Raw genomic sequence first — 23662 nt, 5'->3', positions numbered from 1 at the left:
ATGCAATTACAGCCATGGGTATATTTTTTACCAACCCCACTTTCACTTGTGCCAATGGTACCTCAGATTTAAAAATCAACCATCTGATTCACTAGTAGCATGGGTAAATGCACCTCCAAATTTGACCCAATGGTGGCGCTAGAGGTTTTAAGGTGCTGACATGAAACTTGATAAAAAATGTTAGAGGAATGCCCCCAAAGACTGTGTGCCAAATGTCACAACATTTACTGCAGTAGACTCCCATGGCAAAAGATAAACAAAGAATGCCTGCTCCCCTCCCCCTTCCTTCAAAAATTTGCTCCTTGAGCCCTAAGGCTGGTCTTATACCTTAAGCCTTAATGGGGTTATTTAAATATTTGCACTTATATATTGAGAAGCCCACCAATTCACATAATGTTTAGTCTATGCTTTATGACAGATGTACGGCATTGCTGATCAAACAAATTAGGGCCCCTTAAGTTATTAAAGCTTAAAGTGATGGCAAATGTTTTTTTGTGTAAATTTTTTTTTCCATTTGTGGATAATGGCTTTTACTGTGGTTTGTTGGGAGTCCCAATAATGGCTGTGTATTCCTTTTTAAACTGGTAGATTTCAATCATTTTGTTTCACATCTGAGTTTAAATCTCTGCTGCCTGCTACCAGACAGGTTTTATTAAAACCCAATAAGTCAATAGACTTTGGTTAACTGGTTGATTTAGTAGCTAAGGGTGCAGTGACTTTTCCTCATAGATCCACACACATTTTTTTTTAAATAAATGAGACAATTGTTTAAAACATTTTTTTTTATTTGGTCATAAATATTTAAATGTATTTCATTGTCTGATACATACATTACAAGTGTGACCAGTGCAAAAATAGAGAACATTAAAAAATGAGATAAATACTTTTTTTACTGCACTGCATTACTGCAGAAAGATGAAAGTAATTTAGAATATAAACTCCATACAAAAGATATTTCCAAAAGAAATTACACAATACTGTCAGTTATTACAGTAACATGAACACAAGGTGTCATGATTACAGCCTGGTATCTGGTCTCTTAAGTAATCCTCCTCATGTTCTCCTCCAGACAGAATCTCGACATCTCCAGTAGATTTAAACTTCTTTAAACTTTCATTACATGTCAGATAGTGAACAGCATGCTACAGCACTTCAGAGTGGGTTTGAGAGTGTTGATCTTGTACAGGAAGTGATGTCATGCACACAGTTATACAGAAAGCATGTTTACAGATTTGAGCAATAAGAAGCTGAACAAAGCGTCACCATGTAGAATCTCAGTGTGAAGAGTAGATGGTGTTTATCTTCACTGCTCTTCATCTCATAATTCAATATGTATTAGAATCAGATGCTGTAGAAGAAATCAGACATGATCAGATGTTTGTCACCTATCAGACTCGACAGATCAGAATCAATATAAACACCAGAACACACACACATCACTTGGAACAATGATAGAACATTTTACATGATTCATTGTTTACTGAAGAACCCTGATACAGATGAAGTTCTGATAATGAGCAGTTTTGATTGTACAATAAGGCAGACATACCACTGCATGTGTGTGTAATGTGTGCATGTTACCTTAGTTTTTCTAGGTTACATTGTGGATCCACCTGTAGATCCTCGAGTTTTACTCCTGATTCTCCTGGATTATTGCCGTTCAGATACAGTTCTCTCAGACGTGATGATGGATTTGATTTCAGAGCTGAAGCCAGAGCAGTAAAACCTTCATCTGTAAAACTGCAGCTCCTCAACCTGCAGAAGAAAATCATTTAATAAAAATCATACATCATCTTCTCCCACCTCCTCCTCCATCTCCATTCAGATCCACAACCAGACATCATCACTGAGAAATCTTTAACATGTAAAACTATTCTATTATATTAATGATAAAGTGTTTTATCTTGTGTGGGGAAAATAAGTAAAATATCAAACTCCTACACACATCAATAACAGTTTCTGTATGAATGATCTTCTGTATCTACAGTGTAAAAGTGAAGATCTTACTCCAGTATCTCCAGTTTACAGTGTGGATTCTTCAGTCCAGCAGAGAGCAGCTTCACTCCTGAATCCTTCAGTTTATTGGTATTTAGGTTCAGATGTTTCAGACTGGAGGAGTTTAAACTGAGAACTGAGGACAGAACTTCACAACTTTTCTCTGTTAAGTTGCACAGACACAGCCTGGAGAGAAATAATCAGATTAATCAGACACAGTATCAGTATAAATATTTTCCCATCAATCACAAACAAAGAATCATTATTTTAGCTTTCAGCAGCATTTTAAATGAAACATGAATGAAATGTGTTTTTGACGTATTATTCTTTGGTTAACTAATTTTGAAAGATCTTCTGTATCTACGGTGTGAAAGTGAAGCTCTTACCACAGTATCTCCAGTTTACAGTGTGGATTATCCAGTCCAGCAGAGAGCAGCTTCACTCCTGAATCCTTCAGTTCATTGTTATTCAGATTCAGATGTTTCAGACTGGAGGAGTTTAAACTGAAAACTGAGGACAGAACTTCACAACTTTTCTCTGTTAGATTACACTTCCACAACCTGCAGAGAAATAATCAGATCAATCAGAGAAATGAAAGACGTCACCCTGCAGCAGTAGGTGGAATTCAAGTAGCAGAACTGATAATATTACCCAGACAGCATGGCAGATAAAAGTAAAAGCAGTTAAATTGTGTGTGTGCTGAGATGGTTTATTTGTTTACACTGATTGTTTCCTAGGATGAAGTGATTAGTGCAAATAAATAAATGTGTATAAAACTCAGTGAAAGTGAAGATCTTACTCCAGTATCTCCAGTTTACAGTGTGGACTCTCCAGTCCAGCAGAGAGCAGCTTCACTCCTGAATCCTTCAGGTCATTGTATCTCAGGTCCAGATGTTTCAGACTGGAGGAGTTTGAACTGAGAACTGAGGACAGAACTTCACAACTTTTCTCTGTTAAATTACAATCCCACAACCTGGAGAGAAATAATAAATCAGTATTTTCTCTTTATTAATTACAAACACAAAACTGCAGTTTCAGCTTTGTATGATGTTAAAAATGCTTACACCATACTGTAGAGTCTGATATTGAGAAACACTTTAAATTGATTTATTTATTCATTTGTCAATCATTCATTTATTTAATAATTTTTAAACTTTCCACTGTTTACTGTATTTAAGGTACCAAATATATATGTAATATTTGTGATATAAATTAATATGAGTGAGGGACTTTTTATAACCATATAATGTATTTTCACATATTAAGTAATCATTAAGTGTAAGATGTTTTTAGAGCACTGCGACCTAGGTCACAAAAGAGATCAGAACAATCAGATAGAAAGAATGTAAAAACAAAGTAAATCTAACCTCCTCACTCCTAATGTCCAGTATACTGGACATTTTTTTTCTGGGTTTTATAACTCGACAGGAAGTTTTACTTTGTTACACTCACTTTTAGACACTCCAACACAACTCTGTCTTTCTACTGGTTGGTCAAAGACACTGAGAATTTTTTTTAAGCTTCTTGAAAAAAGACCCGAAGATGGCAGCTGTTGAGAAAGACGCTTGTTGCCTCCGTGACCGAACAAAACATACGTTTTTATCTATTAATGTGCACATATAACCAAAGTGTTTTAGAAATGATGTATTTTTAGAAGGTTTTTGTAATGATTGGTAACAATATAAGCGATGAATATGTATTTACGCATACTTAAATTTCGAGCAAATGTTTTATGTCCAGCCAGCTGGACATTTGGATTTAACGTATTGAGTGTTGTTTAGTTTGTCATGCTAACTATGAATTAGAAGATGTGCATCAGTATTACTTTTTGCATTTTTCGTGCTGTACATATCTTTTTCGTGTATGTTAAGGGATGACAGTAGATGAGGTGCTTAAATTACTAGATGATAGTAATAGACTGCAGTGTTGAGAGTAGTGGGATGAATATCAACAGGATAGTGATAGGGAGTCAAGTGATTCTAAGCCAATATGTTAGATGCAGTGGGGCAGAGCACTTGCCAGTGGTGGGTAGTGATAGCACCAGCTTTCAGAGGTGCAGAAACCCTGGCTGCACCAAAAAATCAAGCATAAGATGTTTAAAATGTAATGTATTTCTTTGCATTCAAGTTGAACGAAACTGCTTTTTTGAGTTCCACACAAGGTCCCGTTAAAAAAAGAAAAGAAAAACTCAAAGCTGAAATGCAAAAGGTTTTGATTTGAATAATTTAGATATCATTTATTTTCAAAATATTTATATTGAAAGATAGATATGTGGATAATTTAAAATGTAAAATTAATATTCACAAACTGAATATTCTGTTTTATGTTTTAGTAATGTTCCTTGTTTTTAAAATATATCTATAAAAGGAAAGTTTGTTTATAAGAAAAGGGGAAATGAACAAAGCTAAATGTTTTAATTAAAAAGTCTGAGTTTTAATTTTTAAGGTTTGAGTTTTTAAAATTAAAAGTTTTAAATTAAATATTTAAAATATTCATATAAATAATTAAAATGTAAATTGTAACTTCTGTATAAACTAGTATATGCTTTTTAATATTATAAACATGTATTACATTATGCCATAAATGTACAATACTTGATATGTCACATGTTATAATGGTAATAATAATATGTAATTTTTTTCAGAATCTTGCACATTTCATGCTCTTAATTCCAAATGTCCAGTATACTGGACACTAAATAACTCACAGTCCCCAAGCAAAATTTCTTTTTTTTTTTTGTATAATGTCATTTAAAAGGCTGAAATGAACAAGTGTTGTTACAGGATATTGTTTGTTTTCAAAGCGTCCAATCTCGGGGGTGAGGAGGCTAAGACAATCTATCACATCACAAGGCCAGAATTGTTCAGAGCATAGCAGATTCTATGGCGCCAGATGTATTTTTTTATTTTGAATGACACATATGTAGTATGTTTTATGGCATCCTCCTGATTCTCTTTGTGTGTCTGACTCCGAGGAGGGGGGTTGGCGATGTCGAGGGCGATAGAGGTATAAACGACCTATTTAAAATTACTCAGTTGTTCTTACTGTGGTGGGGGGGGGCTCACCCGGCCAACCCCAGTGCTCGCACTAACAGAGGCCGTTTGACTCCCTCTGCGCCCACCAGAGGGAGCTAATCTAGTGAGCCTCCTCAGGCTGCCACCCGAGGGAGTACAGTTCGTAGTTCGACCAGAGGAAGGAGGACTACAAATCGTCGTGCACGCGTTCTCTGCTCTGCCTGTGCTTCGCCCAAGCAAACTAAAGATAAGTCCAAGCACAGACTATCGGTTAGGTGTCCCCGTATAATAATATATGAATTTATACATCAATATAAATATATATACACTTCCTAACCATAATACACGGACATCGCCGGGCTTATCGAAGAAATATATATATATATATAAGGTGGAAGCACTTTGGGTGGAAAAAATACATTCATAAATATATTGTATTATTTGATCTAAGGCGATAATTCTATGGTTTCGTTTCATTATGATGATCTCCTTTGTTTGATAAATAAATAAATAAGTAACTAAAAGAAAGAAGCGATCCTTTGTTTGCCCGTTAAATTGCCTGCCGGCACTTTTCACATCAGTGGTGCTGTAGCGCACTCGGCTAAGCCACCGTGCGCTAGTGCCTGACTTCGCTGGTTCGAATCACGCTCGCTGTGCAGCCGTATGCGCAGCGAGTTGAAATATTGTTCTGTGCGCACCAAAGCACGTACCTTTCATTTTACGGTGTTTTGAATTTAGTGAGATTTATTTTTAGGGTGAATCCTTTGGTTTATTTGACTTTCGGTATTTCAGTTGGCTTGGGCTCGCCCAGCCCCTCCTCCTTTTCTGTTGAGTTTTATTCTGAGTCGGATTCACAGTTCCTCCTTTTCGCGTCGGTCCCGCCCTCCCCCGGCCGGCACCCCCGCGATTGAGTCCTCCCATTAGTAAAACCATAACAGTATGCTTCTATGCTGTATGTAAAAATCCACAATTGTGATTTTATTAAACTTCAATCCAGCTAAAAAGAATCTCTTGTGTCTGAGTTTCTGACAGAAAAATTCCACTACATATTGTATAATTATTTTTTTTAATCTGTTTCCACTAACTGTAGCTCTGTGGTTGTGAATCTATTATAACAAAATCCTATTATTCCTGAAAAGAAAATAAAGTAAAAGAAACAATCCTGCTAGAATGTGATGAAGCATGACTAATTAGAAGAGTCCTAAACAACGTCCAATAAATTCATTTTCCGGTTTAAATGATGCTTTTAATTAGAACAGATTTTCTCGTCACCAGGGTGTGTTTCTACGTCATTGCAAGTGTTTTTAAGCAGCACTGGATCCACCGTGGTCCTGACCAGTATGAAGTGGTCCTATCATTTTATCTAAATTAATGTACATTCCATAATTACTTACTATTTTACTCTGTAAAGGTTTCTCTGTAAAACAGCACGACTGGGAACTAATTATTATCAGGAAGCTCTATGTAGAAACTGCTGTCACTAACATTCAGGGTTAGAGGTACAAATACTTCTGCTCCTGCTTTCAGGTGAAATTCTACATTCTGTATCAAACTAGTGCACCAGTCTAAACATGTAATTTACACGTCATGTTTATGTAAACTGAGCTCTGTTTATTCCACGTCTGATCCATGATATTGTCATACAGCAAAACGATCTGATCATTATTACAGTGTTTTAATTTGAGTAAAATTCATTCTCCTGAAAACATAATTTCACATCAGTCAGATCAATTCCCTCCATGCTAACCTCCTCAGATCTCAGCAAAAGTAAACAAGTGTACTTTACCGCTGCACAACCTGAGCGCCCCGTTCATGCTAACATGAGTGTTTGTATTTAAAAAGATTGTTTATTATTAATGCATTTCTCTCTTTATTACTTGTTAGTTATGTGTCTCTTTATTACATTTAGTCCTGATGTTTTTGGAGCTCTGTGGTTGCTGATTTCTACCATTTAACATCAGATTTTTACTCAGTAAAATTCTGCAAGTTAGTAGGTGGTGCAGAAACAGTGAACATTATAATTTACATTATTAAATTATATGTAAATTTCAGACACATTTTGCAATCAAACTGCAACAGTTTAGTTCTGCACCTTTTCAGCTTCAAAAATCTAATCATTAGTGTTTAAGTAACATTTATTAATAAATGACTCACTCAGCTTTTCTAGAAGCTTTCACCACTGGCAGCAGCTTCAAAAGACCTTCATCTGATGGATAATATTTCCTCAAATCAAACTTATCCAGCTCCTGATCTGAGTTCAGCAACACAAACACCAGAGCCGACCACTGAGCAGGAGACAGATGGAGTCCAGTGTGATGAAAAGAACCTCTTATGTTCAGGTATTTTTGGACTTCCTGCACTAGAGAATCATCATTCAGTTCATTCAGACAGTGGAACAGATTAATGGATTTCTCTGGAGAGGGATTCTCACTGATCTTCTCCTTGATGTACCTGACTGTTTCCTCTTTGTTGTAAGAGCCACTTCCTGTTTGTGACAGTAGGCCTCGTAAGAGAGTCTGATTGGACTCCAGTGAGAGACCCAGGAGGAAGCGGAGGAAAAGATCCAGGTGTCCATTCTTACTCTGTAAGGTCTTGTCCACTGCACTCTTCAGAAAGTCAGACATTTCTGAATTTTCTGAGTTTCTAACGATTTTGAAGAATCCAGTGTTTTGCATCACCAGCACATTTCTGTTTTTGTTGATGAAGGTGAGAAATACATATAAAGCAGCCAGAAACTCCTGAAGACTCAGGTGCACAAAGCTGAAGACCTGACCCAGGTGCAACCCAAACTCCTTTCTAAAAATCTGGGTGCAGACTCCTGAGTACACTGATGTGTTTTTGACATCAATGCCACACTCTCTCAGGTCTTCTTCATAGAAGATCAGGTTTCCTTTCTCCAGCTGTTGGAAGGCCAGTTTTCCCAGTGCCAGTATCGTCTCTCTGGTCTGGTCTGGATCAGGGTCAGATTTCCCATGGTATTTTTGTTCCTTGTGTTTTATCTGAAAGATCAAAAAGTGTGTGAACATTTGAGTCAGACTTTTGGGGATTTCTTTCCCCTCGGCTCCATCCAGAATTCTCTCTAGAACAGAGGCTGAGATCCAGCAGAAAACTGGAATGTGACACATGATGTAGAGACTTCTTGATGACTTTATGTGTTTGATGATTTTACTAGCCAGGTTCTCATCACTGATCCTCTTCCTGAAGTACTCCTCTTTCTGAGGGTCACTGAACCCTCGTACCTCTGTTACCTGGTCTACACACTCAGGAGGGATCTGATTGGCTGCTCCTGGTCGAGTGGTGATCCAGAGGTGAGCAGAGGGAAGCAGGTTCCCCTTGATGAGGTTTGTAAGCAGCACATCCATTTTTACTGACTTTGTTATGTTACACAATCGCTCATTATTTTGAAAATCTAGAGGAAGTCGACACTCATCCATACCATCAAAGATTAACAAAATTTTATAAGCATCACAGTCTAATGATGGCAGACCTTTCACTTCTGGGAAAAACTGATGAAGAAGTTCCATCAGACTGAGATTTTCCTGCTTCATCAAGTTCAGCTCTCTAAAAGGAAGTGGAAATATGAAGATGATGTCCTCATTTGCTTTTCCTTCAGCAAAGTCCAGAATTAACTTCTGCACTGAGACTGTTTTTCCAATTCCAGCGATTCCTTTAGTCAGCACAGTTCTGATGGACGTGTCTTTAAAGAGGTCGCTGCATTTGATGGGAATCTCCTGTGTTGCTGGTCTCCTGGATGCCGCTTCAATCTGTCTGACCTCATGTTCATTATTGACATCTCCACTCCAACCCTCTGTGATGTAGAGCTCTGTGAAGATCTCATTCAGAAGTGCTGAGCTTCCATACTGGGAGATTCCTTCACTGATTCTTTTAAATTTTTGTTTTAGGTTAGATTTGAGTTTTTTCTGATATACAGGGACTAATAGTTCTAATAAACAGAAATTATGAATTAATTAATTATGAATCAATATTTTACTGCATGATCAAAAAACACAGTATAAAATTTAATCTTTTAATAAATAATAGGCTCATTACTGAATCATTTTTAAGTATAAACTTCTATGATTCTAATTGGCTTATTTGTAGTGACCAATATCGTAGTTACAATTCTTATCTAATATCAAGTACCTGGTGCTCATAAACATTTTATAATAGAATCTAATGACCAATTAAAAATTTAGATGATTCTGGAAACAAGATGAATATGGAAGAATTTCAATCAATGTTAAAGAAGTTAATAATTTAAGTATTTAGGTCTCTTACTCCTCTGCAGGGTGTTAGCGACGTCTGTCTGGTTCATGATCTTCAGAACATTCAGTGTGATCTTTAGTGCCCCCTCTCTGAAACTACTCAGATCTTCCACATCCTTCACCTCCTGCTCAGAGCATGCTGGGTAATTTTCATTCAGGAGCTTTTTGAACTTGTTTAGCTCATTCTTTAACATGTTGATGACTTTGAGCTCAAGTTCCTGTTGAGGAATTTAGAGGAACAGATCATCACAAGAAGCGACATGAGGTAATAAAGAAAGATGAGTGATGTGACTATATAAGGAATGATGTAGTTCTAACATTATACTGAAACTAGTTGTTGTGATACATTAAGTATAATAACATGTGTGTGCCACATTGTTGTATTTTTCTCTGCATGATACATTTGTTAAGTAATTGCTCAATAAAATGTGCTTAAGTTTTAAACTGGGATTTCAACATCTGCCTGAACCAGTCTCAACCATTAAAATGTAGAAGGTTGTGTGTTTAATACCCCTAATGAGTCCCTTTAACTCCATATGGCAAAAATAAAGAACATTCAAGTCCGTAAAAAACAAAACAACATCTAAGGAGGTGTAAATCCAAAATCAACTTAAGATCCCTCACAGTTTTCATGTAACCAATGGCAACCTAGACAAGCATCATCATTATAATTACACAAACATACATACAAACCTCGAATATGGATTCCAGCTGATCTCTGTAAGTAACATTTAATTTCTTATTTTTTGGTCTGTAAATACAAAAAAAAAAAAGCAATTGTGCAGCTTTTCAGTTTTTATTATACAACACCAATAAATATACAGAACAGTACTGAACACTAGCATGTTCCATCATCCAGTTATTGAAACATTTCCTAGCTGATTCGTATATCTTAATGAATAAATTGGACAGTTGAGTGAGTTTAATGGGTTTAATCAGGAGGAACTGAAAGCAAAAACACTAGAAAAACACTAGAACATGAGATTATACTGACCTTGGATCAGTAAAACAGTCTTTATCTTTACAGAAAGTTGGAGGATCCACTGACCGATTCCTCTTCATAGAGACAGAGCTGGGATCTGGTCTTGTACCCTTCATCACACTGGGGTACAAGTAAAACCAAACATCCCACACAAGTTTTAACACAGAAGCCAAGTTGGCTAATTCAGGGGTAATAAAATGTAATAAACAATTAGCAGTTTATCACTTTGTTAAAAATGCACAAAAATCATAAAGGCTCACCTCCAAAAACAAGGTAACAAACAGCTAGCTTAACTAGCATCTAGTTTAGTTAATTTTCTATTTAAAAAAATGTCTGCAAAAATGGTGATGCTTGACAGTACTTGTTTGTTTAACACCAGAACTCAACCACTGCTAATCTGATTTAACATTCTAAAATAAATAATCAATATTTTTATTACAATTATGAATATGAGTCTAATACAGTGGTAGGCAAACTGCGGCCCGTGGGCCACATGCGGCCCGTTAGGCTGTTTAATCCGGCCCACTGAGTATTTACAAAACTGTCCTAAAACCGCATTAATTTAAATCTTTTTCCTGCACTAAACTTGCGTTTTAATTGATTCCACTAGATGGCGCACGCCAGGCGGTTATGTTACATTTTTACATCATTCGAACCTAGGGCGGAAAAACATGAGCCACGCGCTCTGCCCACTGCGCTACTCAAACAGCGGTGTAATGAACAGGCTGTTATGCTGATATCCCTGCGCACACATGGTGTTACTGAGACTAAACGTGAACACTAAGAATAATAACCAAACGCTTTCTAATTCCCACGGTAGCAGCAGTTTCCTTCTGTTTCATACAGATCGCCCCGTCTCTGTCTCATCTGCTGCATTTCTCTACCATTGATAAAAAATACGGAATAAAGTGCGTCCCGTATCAGTTCAATACGGAACGCAGCCTTTAGTTTCCAAATAAGGAAGGATTCCGTATTTTACGGGCAACCCTACTATCACCCCAGCATGATCAAACCACTTGACTGGTTTAAAATGTTACACATAAAGCATTAACTTATGTTGAAAGTGCTGCTTTAAAGGCTGAATTGGTTTTGTTTAGACGGCGATACACCAAGTGGAAACAAAGATAAAAATAATAAAAAAAAATGCATTAAAAAAAAATCACATTCACGCATGTGTAAATGTGCACATAAAAGGATGAGTCTGGTGTTTCATTTATATTCAAAAATTCATCCTTTAATCACGAAAATAAAGGTTTAAACGTGAACTTATATTAGTTCCAAACCCCCGCACCCACCCGGCCCGTCTGTCAATTTTTAAAACCCAGTGTGGCCCTTGAGCCGAAAAGTTTGCCCACCCCTGGTCTAATATCACACTCTCATTTGTTCATGATCTTGAATTTGACTCTTGTAGACTTAATCTCAGCTATTTAGTCTAGTCTTGGACTTAACCAAAGAGGTTGTGGCAGTCCATCACAGTCTGGAGTTACGTTCATTTTACCATAAATCAATAAAAGAGTCTCTGAAGTGGTTTGGTCCATTAACCAGTTACTCTTCGCTAATAAACAATTATTAGACGTTTTAGATCTTCATCATTTTAGTCATTTTAACTTTGAGTATTTTTTTAAACTTCAGTTAGTTCTGATCAGTAATCATCAGCCCATACTGAAACTCCCACAGTCAAAACCCAATTTACCGATTACTTATACATTTTCACATACACAGTGAATTCTAAAAGTGTTTAGAGCGGGGTGCTCGGTTGGTGCAGTGGTCTAAGGCAGTAACATCAGAATCAGTAGAACATCCTCCATCTTTAAAGTAAAGTGGCAGTCCCATTGACTGGTTGCTATTCATGGAGACACAGCTGGGTTAAGGTGAATCTGGTCTCGTACCCTCCATCCCACTGGGGTACAGGTAAAACCAAACATAAATAAACTTATAAAAAAAGCATGAGAGCACCGGAAAGTTTTAGATAAACACAACAAGGATATGAAGTACTCAGACAGCTAGCTTATACAGCAGTTAGTATAATTTTACAAAACTGAGAGCTAGCATGTTCCAACATTCAGTTACTGAAACATTGCTTTTATGATTTTTTTAATGCATAAATTTATTAGTTGAGTTATTGAGTTTTATCAGGAGGAAGTGAAAGTAAAAATACTAGAACATGAGATGATACTGACCTCAGATCAGTAGAACATCCTCCATCTTTAAAGTAAAGTGGCGGTCGCATTGACTGGTCGCTCTTCATGGAGACACAGCTGGGTTGGGGTGAATCTGGTCTCATACCCTCCATCAGACTTGGGTACAGGTAAAACCAATTATTAATAAACTAAACAAAGCATGAGAGCACCTGAAAGTTTTCCACAAAAAATAAAAACTTACATCTTTTATTCACAAATGTTGTGGCCAAGGACGGATTAAGGATAGTCTGGGCCCCCTTGAAGACACTAATTCCAACCTTTCTCCAGTAAAGTCTGAACTCTTGATGCAGTGTTCTCATACATGTTTATTATTTTGTATAATAAACTAATAAAATACTATTAAATTACTAGTTTATGTAAATGTTTCTGTTATTTTGTCCACCGCCTGCATGTATGTAAATACGAGCGCGCTGACGTCACAACATCTGTGTAAAGCTACATTTTAGTATCCAGACGAAAACAAAGAAGCAGTTTTCAGAAATCTCTTTATCCTGTTTTCATTAATCGTGGGTTTGTGAGTTCGTGTAAATGGGAGAAAAACACAGAAGAAAAAAGTGTAAAAAATATCCGTGTTGGTGTGGAGGCCTAAATAACGGTGTTAAATGTAACAGGTATTTTCAGACAGTTCCTGTACAGAAAAAAGTATCAGGTAATAAAAAAAGTTATCCTAAACATTTCTCCATGACATACAAGTTTATAACATTCACATATTACAGTTTTATATTCATATACTCACCGCGATTATCTGGAAAACCTTTTTACCTTTCTCTCCTCCACACTAAATAATCTCACTTTCACTTTAACCGAACCGTGTTCAATGCCGCATTCAACTGCTCCTCCAAATCCCTCACTTTCTGAGTTTAAAGTCGCGAGTACAATCTGAATCTTCACTCGAGAGGATTTTAGTTTTTTAACAGTTATACATACAGATTCAGACAATAATCAAAATTACATTTTTGTTCTTGTGAATGATAAGATTAAACAGTCTTAATGCGTTACAATGGAAGGACAGACATGCAATCGTATTAAATTCACACAATGTGTCTACATGTGAACGCTGCACTCAAACTAGCATCCGCCCAAAATGTCATTCCGTTTTAAATTGTCAGAAAATACCTGCTGTCCTCTCATACAGTCTTCTGGTGAAGTTTGAGCATCTCTGCTCAAGTCTTATGTTTGATAGAGTAAACATAATTAACAACGATGTAATCAACAGGAAACTAACTTTATCATGGCATTTCCTGCACATTTTTAAGCACTGTCTCGGATTATTTACTAAACTAAACATATTAGAGAGAAACACACCTAAATGTGTCATAACGTTTGTACATGCCACATGTTGTATCTATTTTTTCCTTCCTGCAAAATGTTAAGTTGCTGTAATTATAAAACAGTATTTACTGCACATATTTAACACACCATTACTGTGATGGTTACGTTGATCATCATACTTTCATACCATTTTTTTTTTACTACATCTGTACATTACAACAACCAAACTGAACTACAAGTATACGTTAGTAAACTATATTTATTTACATGCACTTTATCATAGATCTATTGCATATACTAAGAAATATCCAAGCAATCCAATACCAGAAAGAACAATTACAGCTCTGATAGATCAGATTTACTAGTTGACACAATATATAACTGTGATGAAACAGTAAATGCACGGCCTGTCTGTAAACATGTGTAATGTGAGTATGTGTAGAATAACTTACAGCTGGTAGCTAGAGGGTTTGGTTTAACAAAGAGTGGTACTTAAACCTCTGACCTATAAAATCTGAATCAGAGAGTCAATTTATTATAAAAATGTTTATCATTTCAGAATTGCTCCCTCTTGATTTCTTCTTTGTTTGCAAGTCACATTGAATTTTTAGATTGAATTCAGCATCTATACTAAAGAAAGACAACCAGATTAAACATGAACACAGCTTTTAATTAATCACTTTATTTATTTAAGGAAAATTAAGCCTTACATTAATTAACCCTACACTGTTGTAGCGGCAATAAAACTATAAGACAAATGACTTCTCTCAGGCGTGGCCAAATGAGCCTGTTGAGCACAAAGACTAATCCAGTGGCACCACTGAGACTTAAATCAAAGACTCAAGACTCTAGCTAGCATATTGCTGTCCCACCAGAGTGCCCAGATTAGTGAACATTTGTGTGATTTGTTTGATGGATAAAATGTCTATATTTAATATCTACATCATAACATTCAATGATAAAAATGCTGCAAACCAAAACATGTTTGTGTTCATAGCTAATATTTTTCATTCCAAATTTTGTATTTCAGCTTTTGATAATATTATATACATCTCTGTTAATGACTGATCATGATCTACAACTGCAAGAATTTTAAAGATACCATGACACCCTATGTACCTGTAGCTTCAATTGTGCCTAAATCAGTGCTCACTTTAATACCCCCTGACAGTTAAAAAAACGTGTGTCATTGTGGGTGAATAAATGAAGATGTCTAAACATTTAATACTCACGTAAAGTAGTATAATCATTTCAAATTAAAAGTTTCACTTTCTTAACCCTTTAAAGCCGGCCCATTCAAATTTCGAAACAATAATTTCGATGGCTTAAAGCCTTGTATCTCCGCCGTCCAATCACTGATTGTAAATCTGAAAACTGCCCCAGGTAGCTGACAACCCAGGCTAAAAGGCAATATCATTGGTCAAGCGGTTTGTGTCGTGGCTGGTTTGCATATTTAATGAGAAGGCGGAGAATTTATTTTTTTCATTCGCCCCGCCCTCACACGGAGCGCTGCTGAGACAGTCGACTGGATAACAACACAGAAAGAGATATTCTGTCAGTGAAATGAGGTAAGATTTATTTTAAAACTGTTTATTAGTGTTATTACTTTTCATTTCTACTCAGAAAACTTAGCTTTAATGGTAAAATTGTAATATTATTAGTGTTCACGCTTTGTAAAAGCTGAGGTGAGTTTGAGACTTGCGTTCTAAGTTTAGTCAGTCAGCTGAACAGCTCTCCTTTCTGAATCGATTGTAATGTTTTTTATGTCCATCTAGATGGAAATAAATACGTGTGGAGAGTTTATCAGATACCCTTTTAGTCTCCTTTGTTTAGTAGTTTGTAAAGTATGCAGCAGTTTTACACAAATAAGTGATTAGTAGTGAACCTAAGCTAAGCTAAGCTACCGGAGCTGTTTGTTGCATCCTGCAGCCATGTGGTTTGAACAGGGTGCTCAACTAAGTCCAAAGTTAGATTTTATACATGTAATCTTGAAATCAGTTCTAGCTTACTTGTTTTACTTCAATACTGTCTAAAGTCTGCTTAGAAATCACCTTAGCTTTGCTCATAATAGCATTACATTTTGCATTGCATGCATTTAGCATGACTGGCTAAAGTAATCTGAGGCAGAAATGTGGATAACATGTCAGTCTGGGCAATTTATAACCTTTATTTCCATGGTATATTTTATCTGTGGTAATTTGTACTTATAACAGAGAAATATTATTTTATCTATAAAATATTTCTGTCAAATTTGCATCATTTTCTAAAAAATGTCTGCATTTATTTGAAAGAGACTAAAGTATGCTATGCTACCATATATAGGTGCATATAGGTAGATAACATATCAGTCTGGGCAATTTATAACTTCTTTTTTTACCATAGTATATTTTTTTCTGTGGTAATTCTTACTTGTATCAGTGAAATATAGTTTTATCTATAAAATATTTCTGTCAGATTTGCATAATTTTCTAATGTATTGCAAGAAATATTTGAAAGGGACTAAAATATGGTATCAAACTTTTTTTGAAAGCTTTTTTTGAAAGCATACAGGTGCATAACATTTCAGTCTGTGACTATTTACAACATTTTTAAATATAACCATAGCATCAAGTTTTTTCTTGTAATTATTGCTTCTCTTAGATAATTATTGTTTTATGTGTAAACCATGTGCCAGATTTGAGAAACTTTTGTCATATGTATTGGTTCAGTGTACTTGAGTTTACTTCTAAACATGAGCCTGTGGACATTAGCTTCTCTGGCAAAAACATAGAGTATTTGTGATTGAATTCTACATATATGTAATTATTTTTTAAAATAACATCACTGTCACCACCTTTATTCACTGTAATCTCTTTTCTTTTATTATTATGACATGGATGGAGACAAGGCTCAATATGCACGCCTTATGGAGTCTCTGAAGAGGAGACAGCGGCTAGGCCCTGACGAGCTTAGACTTATTGCTGAACATGACAGCGATGAAGATCATGAAGGCATGACCATTGAAGAGGAGGACTTCATGGACATGGAGCTCTTGGATGAAGGGGAAGAAGAGGATGAAGAGGAGCAAGATGAGCAGAGGGATCAACCAACAACCTCCTATCGGTAAATGCATGTATTCCAATAGTGTGTATTTGTAAATGTGTGTGTGTACATATATGCTGACAATAAATGTCAGCATTTGCATCCACACACACAATCAGGGCTGCCAACAAAAAGTTAAAATTAACAAAAGAGTACAAACTGAGATTATGATTTTTACTAATGTTTGCTTTCTTTTATGGGTTTGGTTAGTCTTTCTTGTCCCATGTCAGGTAGGAAGCGGAAACGCTTTCCTGACTCTGTATCCTTTCCTTCCTATGCTGATGTAGACACAGAAGCACCAAAGCCCATACCATTTAATCCCTCTCGTCCAGTAGGCATAGATCTGGAAAGTGTGCATAGGGCTGTACGGTCAGCCACAAGTACCTTGCGTGAAATAGACTTCTTCAAGTTGTTTTTCACGTACACTATCGTTGCCGAGATTTGCCAGTTTACAAACTCTAAGGGGTGGGAGCTTGTACTGAATAGGCCGTCTTATGCGAACCATCATGGGGCATGGGAAGAAGTGACCCCGGATGAATTCTACCGGTTTCTTGGGCTCCTTATTTACATGGGTTTCACGTCCCTGCACAGCATTCACAGATATTGGGGAACCAAATCTCTTCAGGGTTCATGGGCCAAGTTATTCATGTCCCGTGACCGTTTCAAGGAATTGATGGCAGCCCTCCATGTTGTAGATCCTGCCACAGAAAATAATCTTGATCGTCTTAGGAAGTTGCGTTACCTGATGGACCACCTCAAAACCAAGTGTCAGCAGCTTTTCCAGGCTAATGAAAATCTGAGCATAGACGAGAGAATGGTCAAATCAAAAGGTCGATCAGGATTCAAGCAGTATATGAAGGGCAAACCTACTCGCTGGGGTTTCAAATTGTGGGTCATTGCAACTTCAAATTCGGGATATACCTTAGACTTTGATGTTTACACAGGCAGTCTTGATGGGCGCATAACTGATTTGGCTATAAAAGTGATCGAAGACCTTGTGCAGCCATTTAAAAATCAAGGTCACACAGTATGGTTTGACAACTTCTATACATCACCAACTGTTATGGTCCGACTTAAGGAGTGGGGAATCAATGCTTGTGGGACATGTAGGATTAATCGTAAGAAATTCCCAGTGGATTTCAAAGATGTCAAGAAATGGGAGCAGCAAGCTAACCGTGGTGATAAGAGGTGGTGTAGAATTGACGGAAATGTCTTAGTTGTTCAGTGGAAGGACACGCGAGCAGTTACATGCCTCTCTAATTTTCACAATGCTAATGATTCATCAGAGGTTTCTAGGATGGTAAAGAATGGTGCCACGTGGGACAGGAAAGTAGTCCGTCAACCAGCTGTAGTAAAGGACTACAATAAACACATGGGAGGTGTTGACAGGTCTGATCAAATGTTAAACACATACAATCTGCTTCAGAAAACTCAAAAGTGGTGGAAAACACTTTTCTTCCATTTTGTGGACATAGCCGTCGTTAATAGTTTCATTTTGTTTCAGGACTGGCATCATTCCAATCCAGCATCACGTTATGGGTTTAGTTCAGCAGGCTACAGCCAGATAAACTTTAGGGAAAATCTGTCGTGCCAACTTTCAGACATTTCTATTGATTCAATTTTGCCATCTCAGCTTTCAGTAGCTCCAACCACTTCCTCATCGTTTTACGTCACCCACATTCCTCGGATAGAGCAAGTATCAAGAAATTGCTGGCTTTGCTACAAAAAATTCAAAAAAGAAAATAAAACAAAGATTGCATGCATGGCTCCTGAGTGCCAAGGTAGAAGATTTTGTTTAGTTGGCAATCGAAACTGTTTTCAGTCTTGGCATTCTAGCGAAGGAGATGAGTTTCGCAGTTAGACCTACACAGGGCTTCTGTCTTCTACTGTCAGTCCCTCTCATCCTTCCTCAACCCCTGTGTTTGTGTATATGTTCTTTGTTTCTCTTTCTCTTCACAGGTCAAAGTTCAGTGTTCATTGGAAGGAGGTAATTTGAGGTAATTATCCATTGTGCATTGTCTGTTAAATATGTTGTAGTGAATTTTTGGCAAAATGGCTTAGATGAGATTTGATATCCTGTTGCCTCAAAACTGTTTACTGAATTGTTCAATGATTATCCTGAACAAATAATTGCTTTTTCTTGTATTGTTGAATTGGATTATTTGAAAGTTTGTTTTATGGAGTGATGTTCTTCAGTAGTGCTGAACTATATTGTATTGTTGTTTTGAAATTATTTATAGAATGAGAAGTGTATATAATTCTAATAAAAATCTTTAATGTTTTTGAACTATACACTGTTGTTAGAGTGCTTATTTTGTCAAATACATTTTATCTGCTGTCTTATTTCAAAAATATGAATGTTGACAATTTAGTAATAATTAAGAAAAAAGTACACTTTCATTGGTGTATAGTGTATGCTGACATTGGTAAAAAGTGAGGTGAAAAAGGAGCTACACGAACATTCTAAATTGCTAAATGACACCTTCTGCTAAATTGATCATAACTTTTGAATAGAAGATGATAGATTCAAAATTATTTTCTTGACAAATGGCTCACAAAATTGCAAACATTTCATCTGTTCTATATTGTTCTCTATATTGCACAGAAATGTGTTAAAAATGTAAGTATTTATGAATTAAATAAAAAACGAGAGATTTTTTTAGGTTGATTTTGAAGGTTTTTTGTAAACATTTATTATATTACACTTGAAAAACATTGTGTTTCATAGAATTTTAAAGAACTGATTCTCCTGGTTATAATGGTGTGTGTATATGCAGGGTTTTTTTTCATAAAAGTACACGTTCATTGGTTTATAGTGTATGCTGACATTGGTAAAAAGTGAGGTAAAAAAGGAGCTACACGGACATTCTAAATTGCTAAATGACACCTTCTGCTAAATTGATCATAACTTTTGAATAGAAGATGATAGATTCAAAATTATTATCTTGACAAATGGCTCACAAAATTGCAAACATTTCATATACTCTATATTTTTCTCTAAATTGCACAGAAATGTGTTAAAAATTTAAGTATTTATGTATGAAATAAAAATTGAGAGGTTTTTTAGGTTGATTTTGAAGGATTTTTGTATAGATTTGGTTATATTACACTTAAATAACCATACTGACTTTTATATCATTTTAAAGAACTGATTCTTCTGGTTATAATGGTGTGTGTATATAGTCTATGCTATGTACGGTATTTACACAATAAGGTTTTTTCTATGACCATGTTACATAGTGTCCGAAAATGGAATGTTCCACTCAGGCATGAAAGGGTTAAACCATTTACAGAAGGGTCATTAAGTTTGGTAAATTGAGATAATTGCATGTTTCTGACCTGAATGAGAGGGGCAGTAAAAAACCTCACACTGCCAGAGACAATGTTTGAAGTCCAGGTTAATAGTACCTGCTAGTTAGAGAAGAATTACTTGTTTGTTAGTTTAAGTCCAGAAGTGGGTGTGGCCCGTACGGGGATCGAACCCGCGACCTTGGCGTTATTAGCACCACACTCTAACCAACTGAGCTAACCGTCCAGTACATCTATTCTCTCTTTATATCTTTGTACATAATTCTACACTGACCCAATTCAACAGCTGAAACAGACTTTCTTAATCCACATCTAAGAGGTTTTGTGGGTTCTTAATTCTTATATGTCTGAATCAGCCCCGGTTCTGGACTGCTTTGCTTGGGGGGGCAGTAAAACCTAATGAGGGGGCATGTTGAAGTCATGTTTTTGAAGCCAGAAATATATTCAAGGCTTGATTTGTGCATGAATGATGACAGCCAAGCTATTGATACTGGCTTAAAGTGATGTATGAGGTAAAGAAATAAAAATGCATGTTTTCGAACTTAAACTTAAAACCCAATGATTAAAAAATACATGTTGATTATGTAAATGGAGAAAAAAGATTATCTAATTGTATTTCATTTTAATACGCCCCCTTAATTAAATTGCCATTACTAATAGAACAACTCTATTTCTTGAAAGGCTTTAATACAAATTTAAGTCAAAGCTGACAAATGTACCTACACACAGACTGAGAATATTCAAACGTGGAAATAGGAATGAGTGAGAATATTTATATTATTGGGAAATTAAAATATAAAGAAAACAAAAGAATACTAATTCTGTAAAAAAAAAAAAGGGGGGGGGATACTCGTCACATTTCTATTTTGAAAAAGAAAAAAATATGAAAGTACATAAAATAAGGAAAATTTTCCTATCTACTGCACTTTAATGGTAAAAAATCTGGTAAAGTATTGAAGTTTTTATTGATGTTATGAAACGTACTGGTACAATGCAGTATTTATGCACAGTATAACAAATTATGTAAAGACTATAAGTGCAAATGAACAACAGTAATCATATTTTCATTGAACACAACTATACACCTATATATTGTGGCAGTAACACTCCTGCCTTGCAACGAGAAGGTCATGTAAAAATAATGCCAAGTTAAAAATAACGTAACCAAACAAACTATATACAAAAAATGAAATCTCTATATGCACACTGTGGATACAATTATCTAAAACCTTTAGCTGAGCCTGTATTCTAAAATGAACTCAGAACAAAGAATTTACAGAAGCAGTCTTCTGTTTCTTTTAGCAAATAATCTGACAAACTCCTCCATATCAAGCCTATTGGTTATTGACTTTTCATGGCCCAGAATCACTAAATTTCTTTTTCTGTCATGCAGCATTGTGCGATGAAAGGGAGTAAGAACTCTTGACAGTGTAGAGAAAGAGCTTTCACATGATGCTGAGGATACACCTATCACCAGTGCGGTCACATAAAGAGAATGCAGGACAGTGTTTCTACAATGTATATTTATTAAATGAAAAATGCACACAGAAAGACATCAATAAACTTAAGCCTGTGTTAGGAGAACCGTTAGCCTAACCGCTAACGGCTAATAAAATAATTTAAGCAACACCTATGTAAGAGGTAAGTAACATTAAAGCAACGAAAAACCACAGTTAAGCAAATATTACCATGTGGAAGTCAGTTTAAACTCTGTAACTGGTAATACTTTACCAGTATACCTGCCTCTCGCTCACACTAACAGAACATATACTGCCGAACTGAACTGTTTGGGGCAGTCTGCCGATTTTTATATGACTCAAAGAGCCAATCAGGAATAAGCAAGGAAATATCTTCACACTGTAAAACAAAATGCATTTTTGTGATTGGTTCAGAGATAATTTTAAAAATAGCCGTTGCTTGCATTGTGCTTGGGGGGGCAAAGACACAATTTGGGGGGGCAATGCCCCCCTCAGCCCCCCCCTAGCGCCGGCCCTGGTCTGAATTATCTAAACTATATATTTCTTAAAGTTCTTGACTGAGCTTAATGTCACCAACCAGTGAGTGGAGCAGATACGACTCAGGTCCTGCACACAGTAAGTAGTGCTGATACACAGTACCAGCCTGCACACCAGAGGGGCTCCAAACATCAAGTTTTCACTCATTAAATCATGTAGTTTGTAAACTTTGTGGAATGAATGTAGCATTTATACATGTAGATTCTGGGTTTTAGGAAGTTGAGCTACTGTTAATATTTTTTCAATTGAACTAAAAACAACCTGAATTGATGTTTTAATTTACAAGCAAATGTAAAGTATATTTCTATATGAAGAGCATCTGTTTCCAGATAATATACACTGAGGTTTGAAGCATAATGGAGCGGGTTCAGTAATTGTGTAGTTTAAAGGCGACAGTAAGTCTGTGTCTGTTTCTGTTGCTTATTCTGAATTGTGTTTGTAAACTGTGAATTAGTTCTTAATCTGGTCGTGATGTTAGTGAATTAAACCTACATCTCTCTGATGATCTGACCGATGAGCTGTCTGTTCTGACCTACTGCTTAAGCCCGGCTAGCTCAGTCAGTAGAGCATGAGACTCTTAATCTTAAGGTCATGGGTTCGAGCCCCACGTTGGGCGAGTGTCTTCATTTAACATCTACAGAAACCAGAACAGCCGGTCTCCAGTGACTTATCAGGTGGATATTTGTGCTTGTAGGACTGTTGTTTACTGGATGTTTTCAGTTACTTATTTCCACTGTTCTGTGGAGCTACACATTGTTGTTGTGTCTCCTATCCGTTTGATCAACAGGCAGGTTGTGCAATAAAAGACACTCGTCCCTGGGTGGACTCGAACCACCAACCTTTCGGTTAACAGCCGAACGCGCTAACCAATTGCACCACAGAGACACGCTCTTTTTCACACGAGTCACATGACTTGCTAATGTTTACTTCATGCTAATAAACAGTATAACATTTTATTTACGTGTCCAGACCTGCTACACAAACTGTCATTTTTGTCCCTGTTAAAAACTTTAGCTCAGTTAAAGCAAATAAAGACACATTTAAATTTTTCATCTATTATTACAGGTTTAAAGTTGCATAAAACAAATGTTTGCACAAATAATATAAAACCAAAGTACAAAATAAACATTTCACTTATTTTAATGATCTCACAAATCACTTCTCAGTTTTAAAGGTCAAAGGCAGCAGCATTTAGATCAGAACAGCTATTAACATTAAATATCACTAAAGAGGAAATCCTGAACACAGCAATGTAAACCTTTCATTTAAACACAAGCTGCAGTAAAGTTACATAGTTGATCCATGGTAAAAAAAGGAACCTCACAACTCAGCACAATGGTTAAACTGCACAACCCAACAAGTTAAAATAACCCATCATGTGTTCTGTCCAATATTTACACAGTGCTCTCTAATTTTTATATATTACAAAAATGAAATAATAATAATAACTAGAGATTGCATTTCCCGCGTGGCGGGCGGGCGTTTCAGTAGATGTTAAAGGAAGATACTCACCCAACGTAGGGCTCGA

At 36.3% G+C, this 23662-nt stretch overlaps 2 protein-coding genes and 1 non-coding gene across 3 annotated transcripts; 1 reads left to right on the top strand and 2 right to left on the bottom strand.

The window, feature by feature from the left end:
* Nucleotides 1-822: 822 nt before the first annotated feature.
* Nucleotides 823-13230, bottom strand: LOC134328711 (NACHT, LRR and PYD domains-containing protein 3-like). The gene is made up of 11 exons (XM_063009892.1): nt 13194-13230; nt 12437-12553; nt 10269-10376; nt 9968-10025; nt 9288-9492; nt 7164-8952; nt 2795-2968; nt 2382-2555; nt 2008-2181; nt 1582-1755; nt 823-1348 (listed from the first exon to the last, which is right to left on the bottom strand). The coding sequence occupies exons 2-11, from the start codon at nt 12547-12549 to the stop codon at nt 1342-1344; spliced, it is 2976 nt and encodes a 991-aa protein (XP_062865962.1). The 5' UTR covers nt 12550-12553; nt 13194-13230; the 3' UTR covers nt 823-1341.
* Nucleotides 13231-16626: 3396 nt separating this feature from the next.
* On the top strand, nt 16627-19088 carry LOC134329076 (uncharacterized). The gene is made up of 2 exons (XM_063010321.1): nt 16627-16831; nt 18770-19088. The coding sequence occupies exons 1-2, from the start codon at nt 16635-16637 to the stop codon at nt 18804-18806; spliced, it is 234 nt and encodes a 77-aa protein (XP_062866391.1). The 5' UTR covers nt 16627-16634; the 3' UTR covers nt 18807-19088.
* A 3857-nt stretch (nt 19089-22945) lies between these two features.
* Nucleotides 22946-23019, bottom strand: trnan-guu (transfer RNA asparagine (anticodon GUU)). The gene has a single exon. It is a non-coding gene; the product is annotated as a tRNA-Asn (tRNA).
* Between the last annotated feature and the right edge of the window lie 643 nt (nt 23020-23662).

Source organism: Trichomycterus rosablanca, chromosome 15 (assembly GCF_030014385.1).
Source record: "Trichomycterus rosablanca isolate fTriRos1 chromosome 15, fTriRos1.hap1, whole genome shotgun sequence".
NCBI classification, from domain to species: Eukaryota; Metazoa; Chordata; class Actinopteri; order Siluriformes; family Trichomycteridae; genus Trichomycterus; species Trichomycterus rosablanca.
This window is presented reverse-complemented; position numbering and strand designations above follow the sequence as displayed.

Excerpts from the sequence above, each read along its gene's own strand:
- LOC134329076 (XM_063010321.1), top strand. The coding sequence starts at position 16,635 with ATGGAGTCTCTGAAGAGGAGACAGCGGCTAGGCCCTGACGAGCTTAGA. Across the intron at positions 16,832-18,769 it reads CAACCAACAACCTCCTATCG|GTCAAAGTTCAGTGTTCATT; the intron begins GTAAATGCATGT and ends TTCTCTTCACAG.
- LOC134328711 (XM_063009892.1), bottom strand. The coding sequence starts at position 12,549 with ATGGAGGGTATGAGACCAGATTCACCCCAACCCAGCTGTGTCTCCATG. Across the intron at positions 10,377-12,436 it reads GGATGTTCTACTGATCTGAG|TGTGATGAAGGGTACAAGAC; the intron begins GTCAGTATCATC and ends CTTGTACCCCAG. Across the intron at positions 10,026-10,268 it reads GACTGTTTTACTGATCCAAG|ACCAAAAAATAAGAAATTAA; the intron begins GTCAGTATAATC and ends TTGTATTTACAG.